The 22,389-nt window shown below is 35.3% G+C and overlaps 1 protein-coding gene across 2 annotated transcripts in view; it reads left to right on the top strand.

Moving 5' to 3' along the window:
• LOC306851657 (neurobeachin-like) overlaps window positions 1–22,389 on the top strand; it is a gene marked incomplete at its 5' end in the record, with an annotated part of 296,026 nt that overhangs the window by 149,133 nt on the left and 124,504 nt on the right. For both annotated transcript variants that reach the window (XM_079388064.1, XM_079388063.1), the window contains 3 exons: window positions 5,486–5,550; window positions 8,332–8,440; window positions 12,302–12,468. In XM_079388064.1, coding sequence (XP_079244190.1) covers window positions 5,486–5,550; window positions 8,332–8,440; window positions 12,302–12,468 — 341 coding nt within the window. The remainder of the gene's footprint in view (window positions 1–5,485; window positions 5,551–8,331; window positions 8,441–12,301; window positions 12,469–22,389) is intronic.

Raw genomic sequence — 22,389 nt, 5'->3', positions numbered from 1 at the left:
GGTTCTGTGGGCCTCTTCTATGAACTCTGATTTTTAGTTCTTTCCATAGATGTTCTATTGGATTCAAGTCAGGCTGGGCCATTCTAGCGGTTTTATTTTCTTTCACTGAAACCAACTGAGAGTTTGCTTGGTAGTATTTTTAGAATTATTGTCTTGCTGAAATGTCCACCCTGTATAGAAATTGTGTAGAAAACAGCTGTTTGAACATCTAAACTCATGAGGGTGCTAAAATGATTTCATTTTTGGGAACCGCCTCGTTAATAAATGCTGAACACACCGCACATCCCATTACGAATCATGTCGCGGCGGGAGACGTCCTTGCTGCGATTCCAACAACCTCAAGCCTTTCCCCTTTTCATCTCCGCACTAATGCATCCAGACAGCGGGACGTTCACCGCTCGCGACCTTACGACCCACTCTGTTTCGCGAACTGTCACTTTTATGAATAAATTAGCGATAATCATCTTGCACTTTTTTATTTATGCCTCCTAATCACTGTTATTCATCTACGGCCGCCGACAGCCAGTGTCTCTATCCAGTCAAGTGGCAGCGGGTGCCGCAGAGGTCAGCCGGGTCTGTTTCGTGTACCAGCTTAAACATACATAAAGGATCTAATGTGGAGCCAGAGAGATTTACCGATGGATGGCCTCCAGATGTCGGGAGCAGTGCTGAGCAGATAAAAGCAAAGCGCTCCCTCTGTCTCTTGACAGGTTGTATTGAGATGCTGCAAATTCTCAAGAGCCATTAAAGTTTGTGGGTTACAAAGCTGGGGGAGGAAAAAAACTGGCTTGCTGAGGTGCACAGCTCAAGCGCAAGTGCTACAACTACAATTTTTTTCCTCCCACGGTTTTTGTGGCAATGACTGCGTTCTCAGCTGAGTACGTTTTGGCAGGAAGTTTTGACAGGAGTGCTTGACAGCTGTGACTGGAATTTGGAAGCGGAGGTTAAAAGATGATTGGAGTTTGAGTGAAATTAAGTTCTTGGCTTTGAAAAAGTATCTACTCAAGTTTTCAGTCAAGCAAGGAGGTGACTTGTCAGACAGTGCAGTCGTAATCACGAGAGATAAGAGAACCAATTGGCTTGAGTACAAAAAGAGAATTTTCTCATATTTTCATCCTGTTATATGAATAAAGAAAGTACATAAACAATGCAAGTAGAAATATGCGAAAAGATCATAAACTCTGGATCAAATATAAAGGTCAAAGGTGAAGTACTAATTTAGAGTGTGATAACACAGATATGATTAAATATAAAGGCCATAACTACAAACACCTATTTAAACTGTAAAAAAAATAAAATATCTAAAAATTCTGAAAATTATTTACTTTGTAATTAATTAGACTCTCTTTCTTTCTTTCTTTCTTGAATAACAATTAATTATTTAACAATTAATTAATAACAATTATTATAATAGTACTTTCTATTAAAGTAACACTTTATATATTTATTTTTTGTTTTTATGTAATATGTGCAACTATATGGTATTACTTTTATTTTTATTTAGAATTAATTGAATTAATTATTATATGTAATACAATTAATATTATATTACATTAGTAGATTTATTTTTATTTAGAATTAATTGACACTGTTCTTTCTTTCTTTCTTTCTTTCTTTCTTTCTTTCTTTCTTTCTTTCTTTCTTTCTTTCTTTCTTTCTTTCATGAATAACAATTAATAATTAACAAATAATTAATAACTTAATTATTATTATAGTAGTACTTTCTATTTAAGTAACATTTATGTATTAGTTTTTTGTTTCATTTTATGTAATATGTAAAATTATTTATTATTACTTTTATTTTTATTTATTTCATATGCATATTTTTATTTGTTTATTATGATTATTATTTTTCTATTTAGCTGACATTTTAATTATTTACTATTACTTGAATTTCTATTAGGTTTATACATTTGTTTATATATTATTTATTATCATTCCTTTATTAAGTTGATACTTTTTATTTATTGGTTCATTCATTCATATATGTTCCATATATAATTATTTTGGGGTTGTTACTATTGTTGTTGTTTTGTTCTTTTTTATATATTTATTTATTTACATTTTTGTTCTGTTTTCCAAATATTTTTCTCTTTTCCATGGGCCCCCTTACGGCCCCTTGGGGCTCCTCAGACCGCAGTTTGAAAACCCCTGTGCTAAAGTACAAGATAAACTCTCTGCATCAGCTCAGTGTGTCAGCTTTCCCCAGTATAAGTCCCTCGCTGGAGATGGCAGGCCGGAAGTGATCTTCTCTTTTACATAAGGGATCGCATTACCTCCTTCTGGAGGTACATGTCATCGCTAATGCACATCACATGGATGGCATACTCGTCTGAGCCCCCCAAAATCCCCTCACAATCACACTCACCTCTCACTGGGGACCCTCAATCTCCAGCATGAAGAGAAAGAGAAAAAAGAAGTGTGTTACAGTGCTAGTGCGAAGTCTACTTGAGAAGAGACAGCGGACTGGGACTTGGCTCTGGGTCTTGGCTGATGTCATTTTCTTTTGGCAGCCCAGTGTGCCCCACATCTGCATCTATTTCCTTATTTATTTTTGTCACGTGGGTGCTGCTCTGCTTGAGCGGAGGCTAGTGAAGAAACACTGAGCTGAGGCAGCCGATCCCAGGCGACGAACCGCCTGACTGCTGAGTAGATAATAAATGGTGGAGAAGAAATAGAGAGAGGGAGGCATATTTGGTCAGTTGCAACATTTGGAGACCAGATGCGCCTCAGTGTTGTCTCTTTCTGGCTCAGTGAGGGGTAGTGAGGATGCTCACCAGTGTGTGTGATTTTTGATCCCCCCCTCCCCCCTCTAACTTTGATATTTTCTTCATAGTCTACTCAGTTTATCGGTTCTGTTCTGTGGTTTTACAGTGCCTCCAAAAGTATTTTTCATTTAAATAATTTTAAATTCTGTTATCAATTACTGACTCTCATGTTGTTTCATACTTCTGCTTTATTTTTTTCTGTGAATGAAATGTGATGGGGTCCAAACAGTTATCTAAATATCTAAATATCTTTGTTTGTGTTCCACAGAAGAAAATGATGACAGATTTCTAGGAAAATTATCCCTTAAAGCCACATTGTAAAATACATGAATTTCTGTGCATTACAGTACCTTGCAAAAGTATTCAGTATCCTGAGCTAAATTTCATCTATCTATCTATCTATCTATCTATCTATCTATCTATCTATCTATCTATCTATCTATCTATCTATCTATCTATCTATCTATCTATCTATCTATCTATCTATCTATCTATCTATCTATCTATCTATCTATCTATCTAATCTCTTGCTGAGCATAAGAGATTTCTTTCAAAAACATTCAAAAACTGGCCCAAACTTTTGAAAGATTATGTGTGTGTAATTATTGATATAATTAAGACGTTACATTTTTTGGAAATAAATGGGCTGCTCTGCATAATCTGTTGAAAAAGAGAAAATAATGATGATGAAGATGATTATTTGGAAGTCAAACCTTAGTGGTCCTTGCCATAGTATTCATACAGCCATTCATTTTTTATTTATTTGAATAAATCTGGAGCCAGTTGTGTAGAAGAAATAGCAAAAATGGCTCAGAAAAGTGTGGTTAGTTCTGACATTTCACAGTTAAAAACTTTCAAGTCCAAAATTCTTTTTTGGGCCTCTGTATATTACCGATTAAAACCACCCAACCACCGAAAGGCCATATTTCCCAGCATTCCCTGTCACCACTGACTAAATAAAGCTTTATTTATACAGCACCTTTAAAAATAGTGTTTACAGTGGTCTTTACAGAAAACATGAATGTCATAATATGAAACTGGGGAATAAAACAATTAAAAGAATGCTCCAAACACATAGACCGTCTGTGAAAAATGCATAAAACACAATTATTCTGAGGGCATCGTTCACATCCATCCCGATCGGCTCTTTTCTCACCCCGACTCCCTCACCACGGGACAGGGGAATATTTTTGAGGCCCACATTTTGCAAATTCCCTCTTTCCTTTTGAACTTCAACCCATCTTATGGTCTTCCCCCTTAACTCGCACCTTAGAGAGCAAACAGGAGAACAGAGGAGAATTTCCCATAGTGAGAAGCACAACTGCCTTTTAATCATCTCCAGACCCGCGCTTTGTGTGTGAGAGACAGCGGAGGAAGGAGAGCCCGGGAAACGGGGAGAGGGAGGGCGTGAGACGTTCCCTAAGGCCTCAAAAGCGCTGGAGGCGAGGCGAGAGGGTCTGTCTCTAGACGGAGGTCTTCGGTGATCTGTCACTGGGTGCTCACAGGGAGGAAATGGCTGTGTTTAAGGGGCAAAAGGATACAGTTTCATTCAGCAATTACATCTCTCCTGTGCTTACGGATGTTTGCGCAGAGGAAGAAAAGATGCTTGCGCACGCATAGGGCCCAGTTCCAGGCTTTTTATGGCTTTGGCTCTCGATCGCATAGACTGGATGTGACCTCAAAGCCATCTTTGCTTTCTCAAATACATAGCAATCCAATTTGCTGCGATCATTATCGCTAGATGTTTCATTTAGGCTTAACATGAGACTTTAGGAGAGAGATGTTTTGGTGTGCAGATGTTTTTGCCACTGGTTGTATTTTTATTTTTTGTTTTACAGATGTTCCAAATGGATTAATCCATTTTACCAGCACTTATTTGGATCTAACAATAAATCAACTCTCTTGTTGTCATGCATATTTGTGTATGTCTTAAATTCACAAAATTAAATCATATTTTACACTTTATACATAAAATGCAGTGTGACTGGAAATGGACTTTGTTTGTTCAAAAGTGACAATAAAAGTGGGAGAAATAACACAACCAAATATAAATAATATTATTAAAGTCAGTTTTCTATCTCTCTATCTCTCTCTCTCTCTCTCTCTCTCTCTCTCTCTCTGTGTGTATAATTTTATATCTGTATTATATAAAAGTTTAAATATTAAATTTTATATATATGGTTATTATAGTTAATTGAAACTGAATGTAAAATAATAAAAACAAATATGTGAAATAAAATATAAAAAAATGTCCCATTTAAGTTAAATATTTAAGTACTAAAATAATGAAAACTAAAATTGAATTTTAAAAATGAAAGTAAATTACCAAACTTTAACTAAAAAAAATAAATAAAATAGCACTGGTTCATAATATTTAGAAGTTATTAAAATAAATATGTATTTAATATAATTTTCTAACAAATAAAAATTAATTTAACAATAAATATTAATTACATATTAATATTTTTATAATATACTATTGAAGTGTTAGAAATGTAATGCTTAATATTTGTATCATGGATTATAACATTTAAACATTTAACATTAAAATGTGACTTTGTATTAGACAAAAAAAGTTTCAAAATTAATGAATTCAATCAACAACAACGACGCTTATATTATTTTTGATATACTTTTCCCCCTGTTACACTAGCCGTCTTTAATCATACTGATGAAAAATGAACACAGTACACACAACAATTGTTTGTTTCTTTCAGGAGTGGCAGAACTCTATCCAGAAGAACGCTGGCCTGGCTTTCATTGAGCTTATCAACGAGGGAAGGTAAAGTCTCATGTCTGCTCCTCAAACATCATTACTAGCTCACACTGTAGCTACTGTCACTCTAAACGGGTTATCTGATGCACAACCCCTGGGCTGTGGGGTTACCATGGCATCTCTGAGGCAGACTAGAGAACAGGGAGGGAACCAGATTAGCCTCTAAGCCTCTCGTCCCGCTAGTTTGGCTACTGTCTGTGTGTTTTTTGTGTGGAAGTGGTTGACCAGGGTGGAAAATATGCTGAGATAAGCGTGTTGAAAGAGAGTGGCTGTATAAAACCCGCTGATGTACTTCCTGTCCAGAATGTGTACCTCCTTTTAGTCTTTATACATATCCAGCATGCTGTTTTATTTTTTTTGAATGAATGAATGATGATGCATTTATATAGCGCCTTATTGTGTATTGCTGTACACCCAAAGCGCTTTACAATCATGTGGGGGGTCTCTCGTCAACCACCACCAGTGTGCAGCATCCACTTGGATGATGCGACGGCAGCCACAGCACAACGGCGCCAGTGCGCTCACCACACACCAGCTACAGGTGGAGAGGAGAGGGAGTCATAGAGCCAACCAAGTGTATGGGGATTATTAGGAGGCCATGATAGACAAGGGCCAGTAGAGGGAATTTGGCCAGGACACCGGGGTTACACCCCTACTCTTTACGAGAAGTGCCATGGGATTTTTAATGACCACAGAGAGTCAGGACCTCGGTTTAACGTCTCATCCGAAAGACGGTGCTTTTTGACAGTATAGTGTCCCCGTCACTATACCGGGGCGTTAGGACCCACACAGACCACAGGGTGAGCACCCTACAGCAACCTAGTTTTCACCGGAGGTCTCCCATCCAGGTACTGACCAGGCTCAACCCTGCTTAGCTTCAGTGGGCAACCGGTCTTGGGCTACAGGTTGATATGGCTGTGGCTTATTATTTTTAGGTACAGTTTTCTGTCTCAGAAAAGATTGTGTCTTTGTGTGTCTGTGTCCATGTGTTTGTCAGGTTTAGGCTTTGAATCGTTGTTGCCGAGCTGATCCAGGGCAGCTGACCCATCTGCTGACCCATCTGTGCACACACACACACACACACACACACCCACACATTTGGACAATAAGCCTGAGTCAGCAGAGATAGTCGCTGTCCAGGGTGCTGGTACATCAGTCATTCACTGCTCTACCTGTCTGTCTATCTGTCTCTCTGTCTGTTTGTATCAGTGACCCTCTAAATCCTTCTCCAGTGGTCGACTGGAAGCATTTTCCCATTCATTTTTCTCACGGGGATTAAATTAAGTGATATAAATATGTATTTTGCAATGTTTTATGGGAGTGGATGGCTGCTTCTAGCAGCAGTGCCTTTATTTATTAATGGGGATTAATAAATTATTAATTATATTTTATTAATTATTTATTCACCAGGAATTCCAAAATTAAAGTCTATAGCATTTAAAAGTTTGGAGGCTTTTTAAAAATTAATACATTTATTTAGCTGGTTCGATCAAAACTGTGAAAGTTTACATTGTTAAAAAAAAATTCTAAAGTTACTTGAGTGCCAAATCAGCATATTATTTCTTATGATTTCTGAAGGATAATGTGATACTGGAGTAATGGCTGCAAAAAAATTAGCTTTGCATCACTGTGACAATATTTTTTGTCCATATACTTTTGAATGGTAAATAGTGTATGATGAATGCATATGCATAAAATATAATACTTATAATAAATTAGGATTTTGATAAATAGGAGTTGATTGAAATGTAAATATACTTACTGTTTATACATATTTATTTATTTAAAAAGTAAAGCATTTAGAACTGATGGTACAGTAGGTCTGTCTTTGGAGATTTTTGTGTGTAAGCATTGAAAAAAAAAAAAAAAAAACTATGGACAGAATGAAGGTGATTTTTCTTCCAGAAGCTAGCAGTTGCACTCCATATATTCACTGGCTAGTTTATTTGAACAATTTAATGCGACTACTGTTGTGTTTGGCCTCTTGGGACGTCTGCTTATGTTCTAATAACAAACTAAATTACAAGTATTAAAGTACTGTGTATTAAAGTTCTGTGTACTTTGCTTGTTGGAGTTATTTCTGAAGTAAATGCTGGAACTTTCAGCCTTGGAGTGTTTAAATAACAGCCTATTCCAGTGTATTTAGATACATTCAGTTTTTAGTAGGGCATCTGTGATTTATGAGCCGCACCATGTCACCGTTTGGGACCTATGTGGCCCCTGTGCCACTGATTTGGAGCCCTTGTTCTGTTTCACTAGCACCCTCATATAAGTCACCAAGCCCACAACATGTTCTGCTTGTTTGTAACACTAGAAATTCTCATTAAATGTTTTGCTGTGGATTTTCAAGCTTTTCTGCCAGTGCTGAAGAAGTCGTGCCCTAGATTTAAATTTGAGCTGTTATCATGCTGAGATTGAGGTTGTTGACTATTTTTGTCTTCTTCCTCTGAGCTCCAAATGTTATTTATTGCTTGTCAACACTTAAAGAAGCATGGACATTTGAATGCTGCACCAGATTGAAGCCTCTCTGTGGGATGGGAAGAGAATAGTGTTCCACAGAAACGCCAAGGTTCTTGTTAATGAAAGCTGACTTAATGATGTGTAAAATGACAATTAAAGCAAAGTAGCCTAGATCCCATAAAATGAATGAATGCATTTTCTATAAGGGTATAAAACAGAGAATTGTGATGTGTGTGATGTGCAGATGTGTACTTTATATGTGTTTAGGCACTGACTGAATGCCATTTTTTAAATTCCCAGTTGAAATCCGTATTTTCTTTATTCTAGACTCCTTTGTCATGCCATGAAGGATCATATCGTTCGAGTGGCCAATGAAGCAGAGTTTATCCTCAACAGACAGCGAGCCGAGGACGTCCACAAGCATGCAGAGTTTGAGGTAGATGACGTTTTACAGATCTGCATGGATCAGTTCAGGATTGAGATATTTTAGAGTGTAATATGACTGAATTAATTAGCTAGATCTGCTAAAACGCAAACTAGATTATAATCAATCCCAGATCAGAACTCTAATCCCACACTGAATCCATATGAAACTAAATAATCTAAAAAGAAATCTATTTTTGCGAATCCGATACAACATGAGAGAGAAAATCTATAGTAAAGCCAGCAGTGGGGGAGGCCCATAATCCTCTGCTCATGTCTCCAACAGGGGATTAATCCACAGATATTAGCTCAGTGCTGAGAAATTTAATAACTCGTCCCTAAATTATACATAAGCGCACTCTGAAAAGTAAGGAACAATGTTTAGAGTTTGTATTCGTGTCTCATTTAAAACTATTAGCTGTTTCTATCAAGAGACAGAATACAGTGTTCTTTTTATTAGTATTTCTCTCTGTTAAGGTTTAGATGGGAGCTAGATATTTGTACCTTTTTGATTTGACAGCTTTTAATTTCATTAAATTGTTCATAATAAAACCTAATATTTTTTTTGAAAAAAAAAAATACTCTGTAGCATAAAATATATATTAAAAGATAAACCAAAAATATTATTAATTTTATTTTAAATATGTAAAATGCTTGAGGACAGGATGTATTGTGAATATAGTTATTGGGGAAGGGGATTTATATGAATATTTATACTAATTACAAAATTATAACCTCTAAATGTATATAATTATATACAATTATGTATCATTGTATTTTATTATGTAGAAAATTTATTGTAAAGCAGATAAAGGCTAATATAAAATGTTTAGACATTTAATAATATACTAATAAATGTATTTTAATATTAAACATTATACTGTGTGTGTGTGTGTGTGTGTGTATATATATATATATATATATATATATTAGTGCTGTTACATAATATATATATGTGTACTGTGTATAATTATTATGTTTATAAATACACATGCAGTATATATTTTGAAAACATTTACATGTATATATTTATATTCATATAATTCATAGTATATATAATCGCGATTAATTGTTTGACAGCACTAATATGTATATATATATAATATACATGTATATGGTTAAGATCGTGTTTTAGCCTTTAGTCGTGACTGTATTCACAATATAACGCAGCCTCTTGTACCTTATTACTGTAATATATTAATTTTAAAGATTAATGTTACACTAACTTCTTAGAATATCAGTATCAACCTCTTTTTATTATTCTGACAGAGATTCAGTGGGCTCTGTAAATGTAAATCAAGCTTTAGCAGCACTTGCTGTGGAATCTGTCATCATGTATCTATGATATGAAACTCTGAGGGCATGTGCATGGCATCAGTATGAGGTGAACACACACTCTTTTACTCAAACGCAGGAGTACATGTAGTGATGGAGTGATGGGTTTCTTATCTGGAGCGTGCAGCCTGTTTTATATACTGCTCTTGAGGATCCTTGGCCCGCTAGATAAAACGTAGCCGGCGCTAACCGGAGACGTCATCTTACCCCTCAGTCCCGTCTTGGAGAAGGATGGTTCACAGTTCCTCTTCTTCTTTATTACCTCCGTCTACAGATTGAAGTTTCTGTAAGCAGATAAGATATTTTTACAATTAAGCTGGTGTCACTTTCAACCCTCATATCCTCCCTTAAAATGATAAATAACGTTTGATATTTGTCAGCGCGGCGCATGGTAAGGCGAGATGACACCAGGAGATTGAGTTATCGGCCGTTTGAAGAATATGTCGAGGTATAATATCTGACAGAATTCAAATATAAGGAAGGAAATTCAATTACTTCCCCTCACCCATCCTCTCTGTTCCCCTGCACCCCACCAGCCTGTGTTAGCAAATTAGATTTTGAATATTAGCAAGAGATCCCCCCCGGGGTCCACGTGGGAAGACAATCTTATTGTAGCGGGGAAGATAAAGTCGTCGGGCTGCTTCACGTCACCCTTAGTCTGAGAGGCCTTTTAGTCTCAGTGCTGTTTATAGTGCCTGTTTTTAGCTTCAGTCTGTGTATAAAGTGAACTTTAAAGTCAAGTCACCTTTTTTTATATAGTGCTTTATACAATACAGATGCAGCTGCATGGTAATATACTGAAAAATATCAGGATCAATAATGTAGACTTCTTAAAATATGAAACAAATTCAAATTCTGCTGTAACACATCTCTGAAAAAGACAGTTCAGTGCAGTGAAAATGTAAAGTTAAATTATAAAACAAGTTCACTTATATGCAGCTCTTCAGGAGGCAGCAATGTTGATTTAATTAAGTTCAGCATTCAATTCAGCAATAAAGCATCTCTACAAAAGACAATAGTCATCATACAGCTCAATTCAGTTCAAGTTTTGTTCTCATCTGGTAGTGTCTATAGATATACTGAATTTTAAGTGCCTTTAAAACCCCTTTACTTTAAAAGGGAAAGTACTAAGATATATGTTACGGAAGCGTATTGCATTCACTTGAGGAAAAAAAATATACTCTGTTTTTCTGAATTAACGACTTAATTATCTCAGAATTACGAGATAATTTTTCATGAAAAAAAAAGTTTTTGCTCTTTTTCTGAATTAACGACTTAATTATCTCAGAATTACGAGATAATTTTTCATTAAAAAAAGTTTTTGCTCTGTTTTTCTGAATTAATGACTTAATTATCTCGTAATTCTGAGATAATTAAGTTATTAATTCCGTAATATGTTGTATATATGACATGGTAATGGAATACATTTTATGTTTTTAAAGGAACAGTTAATCCAAAAATGAAAACACCAACTTGTCGTTCCAAACCTGTATGACTTTCTTTCTTCTGCAGAACACAAAAGATGTTGTTTTGTGGAATGTTTCAGCTGTTTTTGTCCATATAATGAAAGTCAGTGGGGTCCAAAACCACACAGGACCTTATTGACTTTCAATGTATGGAAACAAACAAACAAACAAAACTCTGTAAAATATCTTATTTTGTCTTCCACAGAAGTGAGAATGATATTTAGTTTTGGAACAACATGAGGATGAGTTAATAAGAAACTAAAATGCAATATATATTGTATGTCAACATGGTAAAGCATTGGAAGACATTCTTTGTTCTTAAAGAGACAGTTCATCCAAAAATGAAACACCATCTTGTCGTTCCAAATCTGTATGACTTTCTTTCTACTGAAGAACACGAAATAGGTTGTTTTGAGGAATGATTCAGCTGTTTTTGTCCGTATAATGAAAGTCATTGGGGTCCAAAACAACACAGGACTTTATTGGACAAAAAAAAAAAAAAAGGCAGATATTCTGTAAAATATATTCTTGTGTGTTCCACAGTAGTGAGAACATCATTTAGGTTTAGAACAACATGAGAAGTAAATGGTGAATATACAATATATGTTGTACGTTGACATGGTAAAGTAATGGAAGACATTCATTGTTCTTAAAGGAACAGACAACACCCTCACGTCGTTCCAAACCTGTATGACCTGCTTTAAACTGCAGAACACAAAAGATGATGTTCTTAAGAATGTTTTAACTGTTTTTGTTCATATAATGAAACTCTATGAGGTGATTGAAAGTCAAACCAACACTGGACCTCATTGATTTTCATTGTATGGACAAATTTTTTCAAATGGACCCTTTTTAAAATGTCGTCGTCTTTGTTCCACAGCAGAAATAATGTTATTCATGTTTGAAATGACATGAGGAATACATCAATAAGGACACTTTTCTTTTTGGATGAGCTATCCCTCAGTTCTACTTCATGCAGTAGCATCATTCTTGTTTTCAGTATACTGATTCATTGTGACGTTAATCTTTTACATCTTTTCTCTCTCTCTTTCTTTCATCCATATTTCGGTCAGTCTAACTGCGCACAGTACGCGGCAGACAGGAAAGAAGAGGAGACCATGTGTGATCACCTCATCAGTGCCGCCAAACACCGCGATCATGTGACAGCCAATCAGCTGAAACAGAAGATCCTCAACATCCTCACCAATAAACACGGAGCCTGGGGCGCAGTAGCGCAGAGGTACAGCTGTGTGCGTGTGTGGGGGTGTTTCTTCAACTGTGGCCACTTTTGGCCCTGTAGCGTTTCACAAAATAAACTTTTAAAAACATGCTTTACCATGTTTTTGGAAAGTTAGGGTTATCTGATATTCATCAAGGCTGCATACAAATACAGTACAAATAGTAATATTGTAAAACATTATTACAATTTAAAATAACTGCTTTCTATTCTAATATCTAAAATGTAATAAAAAAAAAGAAGAAAGAAACAAATCTGTACCTTTAACAAAAGAAAAAAACAACCCCCAGGGGCATAAAAGTTGCTGTAGTTGAAGAAACACCTGTGTATGTCAGTGTGTGTGTGTAAGTGTGCATGTGCTTGTAATAGCGTGCATCATCTCAGTGGTCTGTGTACGGTCTTTTTAGAGGCGAGTATTACACTATTACCTTTGTGACACAAACACACACAGCCAGGCCTCTGATGTGACTCCTATTTAATGTCATTTTCTTGCTCTCCACCAGGGTCAGTCTACAGGTCAGCAAACTCAATTACCACACCAGGCCACTAAATCCTCAGAGACAGATCACTGGTGGTCAGGCTGTGTGTGTGTGTGTGTGTCTGACTCTCACTCTCAGTCTCACAGTGGAGCACCTGGCAGTTGTTACGGTGGTCTCAAGGGTCCTGTTTAAAAAAAATACTGACTAGAGTTCTGTTTCCCACGAAACACACACAAACATAATCCAAGATCTAAGTCATCATTCTGTACAAAGTCACGTTTTTATCTTAACATCACGATTGAGAAGAAAGTTAAGAAACCAGTACAATCAGTTTTGAATGTTGTAGAGTAATAATTTAATTGCTAAAATACTTTCTCCTAACCCACCTTAATATGCTGAGACAACTATAAGTAAGCTGTCTGTGTTTCAACCAATGAGGTGTGTTTGGGTTGGGACTAACTGTTTGACCAATGACAGTCAGAAGAATCAAACCTGTTTGAAACAGTCATTATTTTAGCAATTCCGGTCCAGGGGGGACGCATGCGTGCAATCTGATGCTCGCTAAAGCATGCAATCGCTTTCTTATGTGCGCTGTTTTATCGGTTTCACTTTCGCTTTCGAAATCGATCACGTTCAGCAAGGAGGGAAAGGGATGGAAAGTGGCGGGCACAGTAACTCGTTTGGGGGGGGGCATGGCCCGCGAATGCCCCCCTTTGGCGCCAGCCCTTACTCCACCCCAAAATGAAAATTTTGTCATTAATCACTTACCCCCATGTCGTTCCAAACCCGTAAAAGCTTCGTTCATCTTCAGAACACAATTTAAGATATTTTGGATAAAAACTGGGAGGCTTGTGACTGTCCCATTGACTGCCAAACAATTAACACTGTCAAGGCACAGAAAAGTATAAAAAACATCGTCAGAATAGTCCATCTGCCATCAGTGGTTCAACCTTAACTTTATAAAGCTACGAGAATACTTTTTTGCGTTCGGTAGATATTCTCCAAAATGGCGCTACGCTGACACAGAGGAGACTAACTGTTGAATAAAGTTATAAGTCGTTATTTTTTTTCTTTGCGTATTTTTTTCATAACGTTACGGTTGAACCACTGATGGCAGATGAACAATTCTGATAATGTTTTTTATACTTTTCTGTGCCTTGACAGTGTTAATTGTTTGGCAGTCAATGGGACAGTCACAAGCTTCCCGGTTTTCATCCAAAATATCTCAAATTGTTTTCCGAAGATGAACGAGGCTTTTACGGGTTTTGGAACAACATGGGGGTAAGTGATTAATGACAAAAAATCATTTTGGTGTGGAGCAACACAGTGCTTAAATTAATTTTTATGAATTTTTATCCATTTAACTTCTTAATTTTTTGACTTGTTGCCAAGTTTTAATATCTAACAAGACAAATACCTTACAAAACAAATGTGTTCACAAAGCAACTTATATAATATAGCTGCGAGCAGCGATGACGGGCCCAAGCCGTCAGCATACGCCATCCCGGTGGCATCGATAAAACGGTGCCCAGCGAGCACACACATTACAGTAACCCTCTGGCAGTTTGGTTTTAAGGGATACGGCAATTAAAGGGTTATTCCAAACCATCAACTCTGTGAAACACACACACACAGAACAACATATAAAACTTTAAATTCTGTGAAAATATATTTTTCATTGGTAGTTGATGTTAGTTAATGCATTTACTAATGCTAACAAATGAGAAATTATTATAGTTACCAAAGGTTTTAATGATTTATAAGCATTTTTTAATGATTTATTTTTCCATTAACTAACATGAATAATTTATTCTAACACAAATGAATAAAGTAAAACATATATTGTTAATATTTAATGTTATTTGTGAATTAACCAATGTTAAAAACAACATTATTTAACTGTTGTTAATTTACATCATTAATAAATATATACCATTTAATGTTTATCAAAATCAATTCCAAAATGTGTTAATATATTATTACATTTTAAAGTTTTATCTTTTGAACATGACTATTTTTCTAATATTAAAAATATTTTGTTCATTGTAAGTTCATACTATCAATGAAGAATTAACATGCTGTAAAAAATATATTTTTCATTGTTAGTTCATGTTAATTAATGCATTCCCTACTGTTAACAAAAGAGACTTAATTATAAAGTGTTATCAAAACCTTTAATGCTTTATAAGCATTTTTTAAGGATTTTATTGAGAAGTTTAAACAGACCCTCTCTCTCTCTCTCTCTCTCTCTCCCCCTCCACACTCACTGAACTCACACAGTCAGTCACCCACCCAGTCACCCACCGCACACATTAGAAGCACAGAGACAGGAGAACTCTGATAGTTTTAATTTTCTGCTCTCCATAGTGTATTGTAAATTCATGAAATTAATCACATATCTCAGACTGTCTTGTTCTGTGTATGTAATTTTTTATGAAGTGTTTGGAAGCTGCTCTTTAAAGATAAAAAAAAAAAGTGTTCTTTTTTACTGTAACTTTAATAAATTGCCATTAAATCACCGTTCAAGATATCCTAAATCAGTCCGCAATGTAGCATCTTCAGTATCTTGGAAGCATGTGAAAAAATGTTTGGTGTGAATTTTTGGTTTCTGCTTGAAGGAGTATGAATTTGTTTACAGCCCGTTTAAAAAAAAAAAAACACATAAAAAAAAAAAATAGCCGATTTCCTGTTGGTCGTAGCTAATGACTGTAAATTAGAAAGTTGTCCGGATTAATAAGAACAATTTATGTACCGAGTTTGGTGTCTGTAGCTATCATTATATATATATATATATATATATATATATATATATATATATATATATATATATATATATATATATAATCATTAATAATTATATACCATTTAATGTTGATCAATATTAATTCCAAAATGTGTTTATATATTATTACATTTTAAAGTTTATCTTTTGAACATGACTAATTTTCTAACATTAAAAAGATTAATAAATGCTTTAAAAAAATTGTTCTTTGTTAGTTCATACTATCATGGAAGAATTAACATGCTGTAAAAATATATTTTTCATTGTTAGTTCACGTTAATTAATGCATTTCCTAATGTTAAGAATTGAGACCTTATTATAAAGTGTTATCAAAATCTTTAATGATTTATAAGCATTTTTTAAAGATTTAAAAAAACAGACCCTCTCTCTCTCTTTCTCTCTCTCACCCACTGGCTCAATCCACACAGTCACTCACACAGTCACTCACACCCCACCCCACCCCCACCCCTCACTCAGCTGCAGGCTGACAGGGATCTCTCACTCAGAAGCAGTCTAAGTCTAACTCTCTGATAGTTTTCAAATTTTCTCCTCTGCATAGTGCATTGTAAATTCATAAAATTAATCACATATCCTCAGACTGTATTGTTCTGTGTATGTAATTTTTTATGAAGTGTTTGGAAGCTGCTCTTAAAAGATAAAAAAAAAAAAGAAATGATCTTTTTTACTGTAACTTTAATAAATTGCCATTAAATCATCGTTCAAGATATCCTAAATCCGTCCGCAATTTAGCATCTTCAGTATTTTGGCATCATGATAAAAAATGTTTGGTGTGATTTCCGTGTTTCTGCTTGGAGGAGTATTAATTTGTTTACAGCCCGTTTTTAAAAAAAACCCACATTAAAATAAATATAGCCGACTTCCTGTTGGTCGTAGCTAATGACTGTAAATTAGAAAGTTGTCCGGATTAATTAGAACAATTTATGTACCGAGTTTGGGGTCTGTAGCTAAAACTAACCCCCTCATTTTTGACAAAAGGTGGCGCTATAGAGTGCCTCTTCCACGCCCGTATATGAGCTTTTTCCAGTGTCTAACTATCATTAATACTCATATGTGTGTTGAGTTTCATGACATTCTAAACATGTTATCTGCCTCAAAATCACCAGAAACGAATTTTCAACTTTGACACGTTGCCATGGCAACATAATTTTAGATATCAATCTTCCCTTCACAGTTTTACATCGGCCGTGTTTTGACATTATTCTGGTGAAGTTTGAAGCAAATCGAGTAAAAATAAGATGCTGAATTCAAAGCATTTTGAAAACGACACACTTCCTGCAGCCAGTTGGTGGCGCTATAACTTTCAGTCATAATAGTCACATCTATCCGATCGGCATCATACAAAGAACAAATCACTGAAGTTTGATCTACATCATACAATGTATGTGGACGTTATTAGGCATTTCCTGGGTCTCATTTTTCGCCATAACTTCATCGCCTCGCCACGGGCAAACCGTTCGACATATCAAAAATATCTTCGCAATTTAGCGTCCCCAATGTCCTGAGATCATGTTCACCGAGTTTGGTGGCAATCGTATGGAAATCCTCAGAGGAGTATATCAAATTCCAGAGCATGCGCTTTTTAAACAGCCCTGAATAGCCGACTTCCTGTTGGGCGGAGCCTAAGACATGCTGCGTGAAAGTTGTTCAGCTCAATGAGTTCTATATGTGTACCGAGTTTCATATGAATACGTGCAAGTATGTGTGAGCTATACATCAAGTTTTCTGACAATTTTCCAGGGGGCGCCGTAGAGCCCCTGTGCCACGCCCGGGTCCCAGCCTCAGCGGCGTCCTAATGGCCGCAGGTTCCAATGTGCGTGCCAATTTTCGAGAGTTTTCGGGCACGTTAAGGCCCCCAAAAGTGCCCGGATGATTGAAATAAAAAAAAAAAAAAAAAATAAAAAAAAAAAAAAAAATAAATATAGCTGCGAGCAGCGATGACGGGCCCAAGCCGTCAGCATACGCCACCCCGGTGGCATCGATAAAACGGTGCCCAGCGAGCACAAGCATCACAGTAACCCTCTGGAAGTTTGATTTTAAGGGATACGGCAATTAAAGGGTTAATCCAAACCATCAACTCTGTGAAACACACACACACAGAACAACATATAAAACTTTAAATTCTGTGAAAATATATTTTTCATTGGTAGTTGATGTTAGTTAATGCATTTACTAATGCTAACAAATGAGAAATTATTATAGTTACCAAAGGTTTTAATGATTTATAAGCATTTTTTAATGATTTATTTTTCCATTAACTAACATGAATAATTTTTTCTAACACAAATGAATAAAGTAAAAAATATATTGTTAATATTTAATGTTATTTGTGAATTAACCAATGTTAAAAAACAACATTATTTAACTGTTGTTAGTTAACATCATTAATAAATATATACCATTTAATGTTGATCAAAATCAATTCCAAAATGTGTTAATATATTATTACATTTTAAAGTTTTATCTTTTGAACATGACTATTTTTCTAATATTAAAAATATTTTGTTCATTGTTAGTTCATTGTAAGTTCATACTATCAATGAAGAATTAACATGCTGTAAAAAATATATTTTTCATTGTTAGTTCACGTTAATTAATGCATTTCCTAATGTTAAGAATTGAGACCTTATTATAAAGTGTTATCAAAATCTTTAATGCTTTATAAGCATTTTTTAAAGATTTTAAAAAACAGACCCTCTCTCTCTCTTTCTCTCTCTCACCCACTGGCTCAATCCACACAGTCACTCACACAGTCACTCACACCCCACCCCCACCCCCACCCCTCACTCAGCTGCAGGCTGACAGGGATCTCTCACTCAGAAGCAGTCTAAGTCTAACTCTCTGATAGTTTTCAAATTTTCTCCTCTGCATAGTGTATTGTAAATTCATGAAATTAATCACATATCCTCAGACTGTATTGTTCTGTGTATGTAATTTTTTATGAAGTGTTTGGAAGCTGCTCTTAAAAGATAAAAAAAAAAAAAAAATGATCTTTTTTACTGTAACTTTAATAAATTGCCATTAAATCATCGTTCAAGATATCCTAAATCCGTCCGCAATTTAGCATCTTCAGTATTTTGGCATCATGATAAAAAATGTTTGGTGTGATTTCCGTGTTTCTGCTTGGAGGAGTATTAATTTGTTTACAGCCCGTTTTTAAAAAAAACCCACATTAAAATAAATATAGCCGACTTCCTGTTGGTCGTAGCTAATGACTGTAAATTAGAAAGTTGTCCGGATTAATTAGAACAATTTATGTACCGAGTTTGGGGTCTGTAGCTAAAACTAACCCCCTCATTTTTGACAAAAGGTGGCGCTATAGAGTGCCTCTTCCACGCCCGTTTATGAGCTTTTTCCAGTGTCTAACTATCATTAATACTCATATGTGTGTTGAGTTTCATGACATTCTAAACATGTTATCTGCCTCAAAATCACCAGAAACGAATTTTCAACTTTGACACGTTGCCATGGCAACATAATTTTAGATATCAATATTCCCTTCACAGTTTTACATCGGCCGTGTTTTGACATTATTCTGGTGAAGTTTGAAGCAAATCGAGTAAAAATAAGATGCTGAATTCAAAGCATTTTGAAAACGACACACTTCCTGCAGCCAGTTGGTGGCGCTATAACTTTCAGTCATAATAGTCACATCTATCCGATCGGCATCATACAACGAACAAATCACTGAAGTTTGATCTACATCATACAATGTGTGTGGACGTTATTAGGCATTTCCTGGGTCTCATTTTTCGCCATAACTTCATCGCCTCGCCACGGGCAAACCGTTCGACATATCAAAAATATCTTCGCAATTTAGCGTCCCCAATGTCCTGAGATCATGTTCACCGAGTTTGGTGGCAATCGTATGGAAATCCTCAGAGGAGTATATCAAATTCCAGAGCATGCGCTTTTTAAACAGCCCTGAATAGCCGACTTCCTGTTGGGCGGAGCCTAAGACATGCTGCGTGAAAGTTGTTCAGCTCAATGAGTTCTATATGTGTACCGAGTTTCATATGAATACGTGCAAGTATGTGTGAGCTATACATCAAGTTTTCTGACAATTTTCCAGGGGGCGCCGTAGAGCCCCTGTGCCACGCCCGGGTCCCAGCCTCAGCGGCGTCCTAATGGCCGCAGGTTCCAATGTGCGTGCCAATTTTCGAGAGTTTTCGGGCACGTTAAGGCCCCCAAAAGTGCCCGGATGATTGAAATAAAAAATAAAAAAAAAAATAAAAAAAAAAAAAAAAATAAATATAGCTGCAAGCAGCGATGACGGGCCCAAGCCGTCAGCATACGCCACCCCAGTGGCATCGATAAAACGGTGCCCAGCGAGCACACGCATCACAGTAACCCTCTGGCAGTTTGGTTTTAAGGGATACGGCAATTAAAGGGTTAGTCCAAACCATCAACTCTGTGAAACACACACACACACAAAACAACATATAAAACTTTAAATTCTGTGAAAATATATTTTTCATTGGTAGTTGATGTTAGTTAATGCATTTACTAATGCTAACAAATGAGAAATTATTATAGTTACCAAAGGTTTTAATGATTTATAAGCATTTTTTAATGATTTATTTTTCCATTAACTAACATGAATAATTTACTAACACAAATGAATAAAGTAAAAAATATATTGTTAATATTTAATGTTATTTGTGAATTAACCAATGTTAAAAAAACAACATTATTTAACTGTTGTTAATTTACATCATTAATAAATATATACCATTTAATGTTTATCAAAATCAATTCCAAAATGTGTTAATATATTATTAAATTTTAACGTTTTATCTTTTGAACATGACTATTTTTCTAATATTAAAAATATTTTGTTCATTGTTAGCTCATTGTAAGTTCATACTATCAATGAAGAATTAACATGCTGTAAAAAATATATTTTTCATTGTTAGTTCATGTTAATTAATGCATTCCCTACTGTTAACAAATGAGACTTAATTATAAAGTGTTATCAAAACCTTTAATGCTTTATAAGCATTTTTTAAGGATTTTATTGAGAAGTTTAAACAGACCCTCTCTCTCTCTCTCTCACTCTCTCTCTCTCTCTCTCTCCCCCTCCACACTCACTGAACTCACACAGTCAGTCACCCACCCAGTCACCCACCGCACACATTAGGAGCGCAGTGACAGGAGATCTCTGATAGTTTTAAAATTTTCTCCTCTCCATAGTGTATTGTAAATTCATGAAATTAATCACATATCGTCAGACTGTATTGTTCTGTGTATGTAATTTTTTATGAAGTGTTTGGAAGCTGCTCTTAAAAGATAAAAAAAAAAGTTTTCTCTTTTTTCTGTAACTTTAATAAGTTGCCATTAAAACACCGTTCAAGATATCCTAAATCCGTCCGCAATTTAGCATCTTCAGTATTTTGGCATCATGAGAAAAAATGTTTGGTGTGATTTCTGTGTTTCTGCTTGAAGGAGTATTAATTTGTTTACAGCCTGTTTTTAAAAAAAACCCACATTAAAATAAATATAGCCGACTTCCTGTTGGTCGTAGCTAATGTCTGTAAATTAGAAAGTTGTCCGGATTAATAAGAACAATTTATGTACCGAGTTTGGTGTCTGTAGCTATCATTATATATATATATATATATAATCATTAATAATTATATACCATTTAATGTTGATCAATATTAATTCCAAAATGTGTTAATATATTATTAAATTTTAAAGTTTATCTTTTGAACATGACTATTTTTCTAACATTAAAAAGATTAATAAATGCTTTAAAAAAAACTGTTCTTTGTTAGTTCATACTATCATGGAAGAATTAACATGCTGTAAAAATATATTTTTCATTGTTAGTTCACGTTAATTAATGCATTTCCTAATGTTAAGAATTGAGACCTTATTATAAAGTGTTATCAAAATCTTTAATGATTTATAAGCATTTTTTAAAGATTTTAAAAAACAGACCCTCTCTCTCTCTTTCTCTCTCTCACCCAGCTCCTCAATCCACACAGTCACTCACACAGTCACTGACAGCCCACCCCACCCCCACCCCTCACTCAGCTGCAGGCTGACAGGACCTCTCACTCAGCTGCAGGCTGACAGGGATCTCTCACTCAGAAGCAGTATATCAACTCTCTGATAGTTTTTAAATTTTCTCCTAAGCATAGTGTATTGTAAATTCATGAAATTAATCACATATCCTCAGACTGTATTGTTCTGTGTATGTAATTTTTTATGAAGTGTTTGAAAGCTGCTCTTAAAAGATAAAAAAAAAAAAAAAATCTCTTTTTTACTGTAACTTTAATAAATTGCCATTAAATCATCGTTCAAGATATCCTAAATCCGTCCGCAATTTAGCATCTTCAGTATTTTGGCATCATGATAAAAAATGTTTGGTGTGATTTCCTTGTTTTTGCTTGGAGGAGTATTAATTTGTTTACAGCCCGTTTTTAAAAAAAACCCACATTAAAATAAATAATGCCGACTTCCTGTTGGTCGTAGCTAATGACTGTAAATTAGAAAGTTGTCCGGATTAATAAGAACAATTTATGTACCGAGTTTGGTGTCTGTAGCTAAAACTAACCCCCCCATTTTTGACAAAAGGTGGCGCTATAGAGTGCCTCTTCCACGCCCGTTTATGAGCTTTTTCCAGTGTCTAACTATCAT

This window comes from Barbus barbus, assembly GCF_936440315.1.
Source record: "Barbus barbus genome assembly, chromosome: 31".
NCBI classification, from domain to species: domain Eukaryota; kingdom Metazoa; phylum Chordata; class Actinopteri; order Cypriniformes; family Cyprinidae; genus Barbus; species Barbus barbus.
The sequence above is the reverse complement of the archived record's forward strand: the minus strand, read 5'-3'. Positions and strand labels throughout refer to the sequence as shown.